We start from the raw sequence: 10,043 nt of genomic DNA on the forward strand, positions 1-10,043 counted from the left end.
GCCCCGCGGGTGGGGCCGCGGCGGGGCCGGGGCGCGGGGCTGAGCGGGGCGGCCTCGGAGCCCGTGCGGAGCCCCCGGGAGGCGATGCTGGAGCCGCAGGGCCGGAGCCCCCCAGGCCAGAACTCGCCCCCCAGGGGCACTGGGGCCCGGGGTGGTGCCACGCCAGCCCAGGCTCCCCCGCAGCTCCGGCTGCCGGCCTTCTGCCTGCGCAGCCCCGGGGCTCTGCCTTTTCTGCCTTTGCAGCTTCCCGGGATTTCACAGCCCCAGAGCTGTTCCCGAGTGGGCCTTATGTGTGCCATTATGGGTTCACTGCTGAGCCGGCACCTGCCCTGCCTGCACCCTCATGCCAGGTCCACGGTGCGATGCCTCTCCAGGTTTGCCAGGTCCATGCCATCAGGCCTGTCCATGTGCCCTGCAGGTGACTCACCTGCCTGCCTGTGTCAGGCTGCTGTTTGCCTTGTGCCACCCTGCTCTGAGCTGCTGACACATATCTGGCTCATGATTCTCTCCGCCCCACAGGTTCTGGTTTGCAGAAGTGCTGCCACGTCATTAGTTCCCTGTCCCGCAGCTGCACATCATGGGGACCTGCCTACACACGGGCCTGTGTGTTTGACATCACCAAATCATTTTGCTCTTTTTCTGACCACTTTTCCTGTTTGTCTTTCTCACTGCAAGGTGGATCAGAGCTCTCCAGCATCCCTGCAGCCTCCCCGAGCCGAACGGTGCCATAACGCAAGAGTTGAATTGTCCTAGCTCCGGCCAATGCAGGTTTATTTTTTTTTGTAGCAGCCAGAAGGGGAATGGCAGGACCCCGAGGTTATTCGATACCACCTCACCTCATGCACAGCGGGTGCAGGGATGGGGTGGGGTTTTTCCCGGTTTTGCTGGCGTGTGTGCAGTCGGGTGACACCCTGGTTCCGAGTGGGGAGCAATTGCGTGTGAATCGTTTACCTGCGTTGTACACTCTGTTATCGATATTGTTACTGTTCTTTTTCTTATCTCATTGCTGTTTCTAGTAAATTATTCTTATCTCAACTCGTGATCTTTAGCTTTCTGTGCCTCCAAAGCTCCTCTCCATCCTGCCTCAGGGGGAGGGTGTGGCAGCCAGTGACCAGTTCATGGTCTGGAGTTTTTTCAGTGGAAACACTAAGGGAGAATGCCATTCCTAAACCAGGACACAGATACACAGCTTTGTAACCATGCAAGTGTGAGGAATGGAGCCAGGAGGGCGCAGAGGGACACTCTTGTAGCAAGGCACTGCCAAGGTCTCTCACAGCAGCCGCCCCCACCTGTGGCCGTTTCATCTAAGCCAGAGGCATGGGCTTGCACAGGAGAAGTGGGCATCAGGGGCCTAGAAACTCTGAATCTCTGGCTTCTCCCTCTTGCCTTTGCAGGTTAATGTCATGCCAGGAAACCAAGTCATGGTGCCTGGGCCATCACAGCTGCAAGAAACCCAAGAGCGACTAACCAGCAGTAATCTGGCAGGGTCGCAGTGCCATCAGAGTGCCACCAGGCCATCGTAGTGCTCTCTCTGAGAGCACCAGGCTATTTGTTCCATGGTTTTCTTGGATTATGAAGTTGAGCTAAGTGGCCTCTAGTTATCCACTTCCTTTTTTCTTGTATCAAAGACATCATTCCTTATTCCTGTCCTCTGAAACCTCATCCATCCTCTACCTGCTCTTCATATTGCCCTCACTTATCCTCAATCCATCCAATCACATTTTCCTGTCTCCAGCGCGACCACACGCCTCTGTCACACTCACATCCTCAGAGTAGGCTCAAGTCAGGAGTCCCCGAGCACCGTCACCTTCTGCCGTCCCTCCCACTCTCGGCAGGGCTCACGCACACACATGTTCACCCCCGCGCACAGACGGACAGACGGACGGACGGACGGACAGACAGACAGACAGACCGGCGCGCCCCGGCCCCGCCCCCGGCCCCTCCTGGGCCCGCCCCCGGGCCTGTCTGGCGGGCGGAAGCGGGGATGGAGCCGCCGGCCATGGAGGGACCGCTGCTGGTGCAGCACAGCCACAAGTTCGGCGCCAAGGTGGGTCCGAGGCTCCCCTTCTCCCTCCCTCCCCTCCTCCCTTCCTTCGGGCCGCCTGGGCTGCCCCGGCTGGGCAACTCCCGGTGAGCTGTCGGCCCCGCCGAGCGGCCCTGAGGAGCCGCGCCCGGCCCGCTTTGACCCCGCTCCCCGCAGCGGTGGAAGCGCGGCTGGTCCGCGCTGTACCCCGCCAGCCAGCACGGCGTCGCCCGCCTCGAGGTGTTCGACTGCAAGGAGCCGGCCCCGGCCGGGCGGGCGGGCACCCGGAGACTCGCCCGCACCGTCGTGCGCCTGAGCGACTGCACCAGCGTGGCCCCGGTGGGCGAGGCCGGCCCCCGCGCCGGCACCGCCGCCTTCCGCCTGGACACCCGCGACCGGACCTTCCTCTTCGCGGCCGAGAAGCAGCAGAGCGAGGAGTGGGTGGCGAAGCTGTGCCAGATCGCCTTCGCGGTGAGCGCGGTGCGGTCCGGGGGCTGTCCGGGGAGGACGGAGCTGCAGGCGACCCGCGCCACAGGGGACGGGACGGGACACGAGCAGCAGTGTGTGTGGGGCAGCGATCCCTTCCCACCCAGCAGGAGGCCCTGGCGGCACAGGAAAGGAGACCCTGAGGCAGCGCCAGTGGTTCCAAATCTAGAGCACCCGGCCCTGGGACTCTGGTCCCCTCTTGTTGACTCCTGCTGTGCCAACAGTCAGCTGGGTTGCCGGATTTCTCAGCATGTTGTCATTAATTCGTGGTTGTAGCTCCAAATTTCAAGTTGGCCTCTTCTTCCCTCATACAGAGCCCATCCTCGCCCCTCCACAGACCTGGTGGGGGGCCAGGTGATGGCCAAGGAGTGTTTCTCTTGGCACAACCACCCTTGGCTTTCCTGCCGCAGCAGCGGCAGAAGCAGAGCCCTGAGAGTGTTGCGGTGCCTGGCTCCAGGACCTGCCTGGCTCCGGGGACCCGCCTGGTTCCTGGGATCTTCAGGACCAGTGCACCCCCTCATCCGGCCTTGTGGCTCACTGCTGCCTGGTGCTGGGGACACTCTGTCTGTGCTGGGCCTCTGGCACAGCCCTCCAGCTCCCCGTCTGCTGCAGCCCCTGGAGCCATGGGCAGCCAAAGTGACCCACCAAGGCCATTTGGGCAGCGAGTGCCCTGTAAGCCTGGTCGTCTGGACCCATGCCTGCCTGACCCATGGTCTTGGCTCTCCCTCCCGGGAAGTGTTTGCAGAGCCCTGGGTTGGGCTCCAGCTGATACCAGGACTGTGGTGCAGGGCAGGTCTGCCTGGCAGGACGACTGGCTGCACAGCTGGTGATCCCAGGATCTCCCTGCAAGGACCCAGGTGTTTGCTGAGTGTTATTTCCCTTTGTCCCTCTTTCATCTCCCTGCAGTATGCTGCCAGGCCAGGTGTGTCTGTGCAGCAGGTGCTGGGCTGGCCAGGCCGAGAGGCACTTGTGTGGTAGTGGAAATGGCTCCGTGTTTGTGTTTGTCTGGTGTAGTTGGCTTTGCGGCCTTTGCTCTGGAAGTGGATTGTGGAACTGAGCTGGGGGCACAGCACACACCCTTGGAGTGGGGCAGGGTAGTGGCCAGGCTGGGGAGCACCTGCTTGGAGCAGGGATCTGCTCGTGCCGTTCCTCACATGGGAGCCTTCGTTTCTATGCCTGAGTCCAGAAGCAAGCTGACAGTTTAGGAAGTGGTGAGCAAAAGACTACAAGGCTGGCATGTGTTCTAGAAGGCCTGACCTGGAGCAGGAGGCACGAGAGCTGCACGTGGCCTCTCTGCACAGAGCTGGAGATCCTCAGCTATGATTTCTGGTCATCTGCGGAGAGAATGTGATTTTGTGTCATGTTGCTGCCCAGAAGGTAAGCAGGGTCCAGTAGCTTGGGAACTGGGGACAGAGATCATTTGGAGTTCAAAACAGAATGTTTTTGCTTTTGAAGATGAGGAAAAGTGCAGTCAAATGGAGCCCTAAAGGGCTCTGGCAGGTCAAGTGGCCCTTTATTTCTCAATCTCAGGCTGGAGTCCTGCTGCGCTGGATGCTTTAGCTGAGCAGGAGCTGCTGGTGTCAGCTCTAAGGCTGTGAGGTTTTAGCAGTCCTTTTTCTATTTAGGAGCCAAACATGAGGGCTGGAAGGCCCTTTTTGGACCTTGTCTCTTGTTAAGAAGCTTGTGTGTCTGCGTTTTAAAGTGAAACTCTGGGAGCTTGCCAGATCTTCCGCAAGATGTACCCTCTGCTGCAGCCCCCTCCCACGTGGCCCTGAGGAACAGCTCAGTAGCGCTGAGGGTTTGTGTTCCCCCCAGGCCCTTTGGGGGCCTTGCTGCTGGGACACGGTCGCTGACAGTGTGTGCGTTGCACTTTCAGTTCTGCATGTGCTAAAATAGAAGTGTTTGCTTCCCTTCTGGGCCCTCCCCTCTGCCTGTGCAGGGCAGGACACAGACCCTTGTGCTACTAGGTCATCAGCCCCTCCTCCCCCCTCCCTGTGACTGGGCCATGTGGTGCTTTGGGGGCAGCTCTGTGGGTTATGCTGCTGGGAAGAGCTTCTGTCCTACGTCCTGTCAAGCCAGAGCCCAGCTGGGGCCAGGGTCCTGCTCGAGGAAGCCCCCCCTGTGCTGCCTGGCCCTGTTCATGTTCACGTTGACTCAGGGGGCCCTGGTGTCTGTCACGGGCTCTGGACAGGCTGGGTATGGGTGAAGGACAGCCAGGCTGTGTGGGGCTGGGCAGGGCAGTGGAGCTCAGGCCATGAAGGGCTGCAGGTAGTGGCTGCCAAGGGGCCCAGGGGCTGATGTGGAAAGAGTGGGCTGGGGCTGATCTGCTCTCCTTTGTCAGGGAAATGGCTCCAGCGATGCTGGCATGGTGGCACAGCATGGCAGAGAGGGCAGCGAGGAGGTGCCGGCCCTGGAGATGGCCGTGAACTCCATCTACTACTCGAGAGATGAAGGTGGGACCTGCCACTGCCCTGATCTTGGGCCACCTTCTGTGGGGCCTGTCCTGCTGCTGCCCCATCGCTGGGGCTGGGGGGGGCACTGCATGGGGCTGGGGCCGTGCCTTCCCTCACCCTGCCCTGACAGCCCTGTCCCCACAGTGAACACCTTCTGGGTGACGGTGCAGCGGACCGAGGCTGCGGAGCGATGTGAGCTGCGTGGCACCTACGTGCTCAAGGCTGAGCGTGACAGCCTCGTCCTGAAGGACCCACGGACAAACGAGATCCTCTACGTCTGGCCCTACCGGCTGCTCCGGAGATACGGCCGGGACAAGGTGAGGAGCGGGGGGCCCCGTGTGCCACGTGCCATGACCTGCTCCCTGGCAGGGAAGCTCTTGCTCCCTGCTGATGGGTGAGGAGCTGATGTGCCCGACTGGTCTGTAGCAGCTGTGCAGCCAGCCCTTCTGAATGCCAGAACTGCTGCAGCTTCTGGTGACCACAGCAGGGTCCCCCGGGACATTCGTCACCCTGACCATCCTCAGCAGCTCCCTCCTGTGTCACCACGCTGGAGCATGGGCTGGCAGGAGTGTGGGCAGGCATCCCTCTGCGTGGCTGTGCAGAGCCCCTTTCTGTGGTCCTTGCCCCACTCCCACTGGGGCCGTTGCAGCCTCTGCCGCACATCCCTGCCGCTGGCTCACTCCCCTTCACCTCAGCACTCCCTAGCCTGTGCCGTGGGCAGGCACATCCCTCTGTGTTGCACACAAGCTCTCCCTAGCCTTCTGGGGACCTTGGCTCCTGGCAGTCCTGGCTCTCCCCTGGGTTCAGTCCCTCCCTCCCAAAGGATGGTGGCCAGAGCAGAGGGGCTCTTTGAGACGCCGCTTACTCTGGCTTTGTTCAGTGTGTGGGGAGAACAAGCCGACGCCTGAAGGTCTGTCCTGTCTCTGGAGTCCTGCAGCAGTGAGTCCCCAATCTGCCTTGCTGCTACCCTGAGTGCAAGAGGTCCCTGCCATGCTGGACAGAGAGGAAGTGGTGTCACTAGGGCTGTTTATAGCAGTGACGGTGTCAGCTGCACTCTGCTGATGGTGCTCTCTGTGACACGTTCCCAAAACAGAGGTGGAAACCGAGTTGCCCTTGGGGGGCCATCTGGCCCATCCACAGGGGCTGTGCCGGGGCAGGAGGAGAGTTGCAGGGTGTGGGGAGGAGGCAGCTGCACGCACAGGACCCCAAGCAGAGAGGGGCTGATTGCACTTGTGTTTGGCAGCACTGACCCACAAAAGGAAGTCTGGCCCCAGAGGCTTCTGTAGCAACCCCAGGGATTGCTGCTGCCTTTGAGAGCACCAGGGAGGTGGAAAATCTCTCCTGGTTCAGGGACTGAGGCTCAGGAAGGGTACGGACATCTGCTGGTGGGAACTTGTGCGCTATTTTTCCTCTTGTATCTGTTGCTTCCAGATCACTCCCTTCTGTCTGATGCTGACTTACCCAAGATGCCCATAGTAGTTTCCCCCTGCTGAACCATCACTCATCTGCTCACCCTACTCCCTGCTCAGTATTATTTCCTAGACTATCTGGTGCCAGTAGTTGATGCTGCTGGCATTGCTCAGGTAAGGCAGCAGGTCTCCATCAGGACCTGCAACTCTGCCTCTGGGGCCCTTGCAGTGATGTCCCCTGAGGTGTGCATCCCTGCCCAGCTGCTGGCCACAGCATGCCCCCAGAGTGGCCCTTGCTGCGGGACCGGAAGGAACAGGATGTTTGCTGCAGCCTCTTGCGGAATGTGCAGTGCCACAGCCACGCGCTTTTCAGCAGGAAGCGCAGTCTGCACGATGCACTGGGTTGGCAGGTGCTGATCAGGATGTGACCCTTCCGATTCCCCCACAGGTGATGTTCTCCTTCGAAGCTGGCAGGCGCTGTGACTCAGGACCTGGAAATTTCACCTTTGAGACCAAGCAGGGCAACGAGATCTTCCGCCTTGTGGAAGCCTCCATCCAGGAGCAGAAAGCGCAAGTGGAGGAGAACCGGCAAAGCTGCGACTCGCTGGATGCAGACAGCCCCAGCATGGTGCTGATCCGCCAGGCCCTGGCTGATTCCCTGAGCCTGGAGCTGCCTGCCGACGGGGGTGATACCCCAGCACCCAAAGTGGGGCTGGCGCCCAGGTCCAGTGCAGTGGCAGAGGAGAGAGACACCACATCTCTGCTGAAGACCCGGACTCTGCCAGAGGTGCCTGTGCCACAGAGTAAGCCCACAGTCCCCAGCACCCCCCCGCGCTCCCCTCTGCCGAAGGTGCTCCGTGCTGTGCTGCCGGCCGAGGACCCGTCCAGCGTGTACTCAGAGCCCCTGGACTCAGTGAAGAGCCTCCGGCCCTGGCCAGACCCGCTGTACTCAGACCCTGTGGACAGCAAGCCCACGAGTGGGGCCAAGGCACTCGGCGGGGCCTCGGATGAGACGAAGCTTCGACTGCTGATGCCACTGTACTCGGGTGCCTACGAGCAGGTCGGTGCTGAGGGTCGCAGCCGGGCACCGCCGGCGCCCGGGCAGAAGGAGCACATCTATGATGAGCCTGAGGGTCGTGCTCCCCGCTCGCTGCCCCCGCCCGCCTGCATCTATGACGAGGCGCGGCCCACAGGCGAGGCCTGGCGCACCCAGGGCCATGACGGCAAAGGCGGCTATGAGTACCCCTACAACTCCAGCACTGATGACTACTCGGTACCTGCCTTCCAGGCTAAGGCCAAGGGCCCCAGGCCAGTCCCTGCTCCCAAGCCCCAGGCACCCTTTATCTCCAAAAGTGTGGAGAGGATCGAGGACCCTGGGAGGCGGTGGGGAAGCGCTGCTCCTGAGAAGGTGGTCACCAAACCCAGCCTCAACAGCAGCAACAACAACAATGTGGAGGTGCTGTACAGCCAGGTGGTGAAGCCCCAGCACCTGCAGAAGAAGGAGCAGTCTGTGGATGAGTGCAGCTTGCCGCCTGTCTATGAGGACTTAGGAGAGATATAGGGTGCTGCTGTTCTGTATCTGCCTGGATGAGACTTGGCATCCCAGTGCCAGATGTGCTCCTCCCTGAGTCCGGGGGGGCCTTAGGGGTGGGGACTGTTTGGGCTCAGGCAGAGTCCCTCTTGCTCACCAGCGCTGAGAGGCTGCCTTTCCCTGGAGTGAAACAGCAAGAGCAAGAGAGCTGTGGCTGGCACAGGTGCCAGGGTGCTTCTCCTGCTCTGGAGCTGGTTCTGCTGCTGCCTCCTGAACACAGGAAGCCTGGCTGCGTTGTCCTATATCTGTTGCTCTGGCTCTGCTCTGGCTTGCCCTCTGACCAGGCTGCAGGGCTCAGATGGCCACTGTGGTGCATGGAAGACTGCTTGCCATCAGTCTTCAAAAGTATTTTTATACAAAATTATTTTAATATTAAAGTCCTTATGTCTCAATGACATTTGCCTGTCTGAGCTGTCAGGATGGATGGGGAGATGCTGGTCCTGCTGCAGAGCAGCTGAGCACTCTCCATATTGTCACACATTCGTGTCTGTGCCAGAGTTACTGAGTTAAGGGGAAACACCAATGAAAAGTGCATGCCAGATTCAGCTGTGGCTGGGATGCCCTGACGCCAGGGGATTAAGGGATGTGAGCGTCAGGCTCACAGCTATCTTTATGTGCTGATCAGGGCATGGATGTGATGGCCTCCATGCATAAGGCTGGGAAGGCTCCAGCTCTGCTCCAGCTGTTGATTAGTGGCTGTTGATAAGTCACAGGATCTCTCCTTCCCCAGCTTGATCCCACTGCTGATCACCCCCTGCTCTTGAAAGGCCTGGGATAGCCCATTCTGGATACCATTGACTTAAATGGCAAAATCTGCGATCCCTGCTATTTGATCTGAGGCTGATTGCAGTGTGGCCAGCCTTGGGCAGGAGCCTATGCACAGGAAAAAACAGCTTGTCCTTTTGGTACTCATAATGGTTTTGAGAGATTTCATGTCCTTCTATGTAGAATCAGATGAGGCATGCTGGTATTGGCTGCACCCATGTCTGGATGGGGCTGATGGTGACTTCTGCAAGTTCACCAGCCTGTTGATACTGACAGCAGCATGGCAGGCAGGTGACAGCACTGTACTGTACCTGTGCAGAGGGCTAAGCATGACTCCTGCAGCCCTACCTCGGACCCAGGGAGCCAAAAACTGCTGGCGAGGTCTGAAGGATCAGGTTCAGATCCCCATGCTGGTGTGATGGTGACAAGGTGGTAAGCTCTGACTGGCCATTTGTCTGATGCCCAAGTTGCAGGGAGAACCCTCAGCCCTGTCACAATACAGCTCAGCTGTACCCAGGACCAATTTGTGGCTGTTCTGTGCTGGGTTGTCTTCTCCACTGGGGTTTTGCTGCATGAGAAGGGAAAGAAGTCTAAGGGGTTTTGGGAATATGAGGGAGGCTGAGGCAGTTCCTGCAGGGATGAGGGTCAGGGGAAGAGGGTGTTGGCTGCTGGGTGCTCCCTTGCTTGTGTTCCCGTCCATGGTGGGTCCATGTCCATATCCCAAGAGCAGTTCTGCCCACCTGCTCATCGGTGATGAGCTCTGGGCGTTGCTTAGGTGGCCCAGGACCTGTCCATAATTGTCGCTCATGACTCCAGTGAGAAGCTCCATAACTTAAACAATGAAGAGCAGCAGCCTCTCTGGGGTTCTCCCTTCATATACAGCCTTGGGTACTTGTTCATCTCCATCCCTGTGGGCACCTCTGTGTGCTGTGTCTGTGCCTTCCCATGGAGCTGAGTGTGGTGAACATGCTGGGCTGACCCAACTGGCACCTAAAAGGTGACAGCAAGGAAGAAAGATGCTACAGCAGCTATCTGTGCTGGCCCAGTGCTCCCTGCACAGCCCTGCTCTCCTCTTGGCTGCAAGGAAAGCATATTTATTTTTCTTGTTTCAGCAACAGAATCTTCTCTCTTAACAGGCAACTCAGGACTTCCAAAGACTTTCCATCTCCCACCTTCTGCCCTCCCTCCCCCACCTGATTTTGTTATTCTCATATTGTTGCCCGGTTTGCACACCCCAGGCTGGGCCATTCGTATGTATATCACTGCCCTTACCTCCCGTCCCTTCCCAAGGTGTTAGAGACAGGCAGAGCTGGCCA

The 10,043-nt window shown here is 59.4% G+C and overlaps 1 protein-coding gene across 1 annotated transcript; it reads left to right on the forward strand.

The window, feature by feature from the left end:
* Positions 1–7: 7 nt before the first annotated feature.
* DOK1 (docking protein 1) lies at positions 8–8,357 on the forward strand. The gene is made up of 5 exons (XM_050320999.1): positions 8–2,047; positions 2,201–2,494; positions 4,851–4,962; positions 5,107–5,279; positions 6,820–8,357. Exons 1-5 carry the CDS (start codon positions 1,985–1,987, stop codon positions 7,930–7,932), a joined length of 1,755 nt encoding a protein of 584 aa, XP_050176956.1. The 5' UTR covers positions 8–1,984; the 3' UTR covers positions 7,933–8,357.
* Positions 8,358–10,043: the final 1,686 nt, after the last annotated feature.

This window comes from Myiozetetes cayanensis, unplaced genomic scaffold, assembly GCF_022539395.1.
Source record: "Myiozetetes cayanensis isolate MyiCay16 unplaced genomic scaffold, myiCay2020 scf26, whole genome shotgun sequence".
In the NCBI taxonomy this organism is placed as follows: Eukaryota; Metazoa; Chordata; class Aves; order Passeriformes; family Tyrannidae; genus Myiozetetes; species Myiozetetes cayanensis.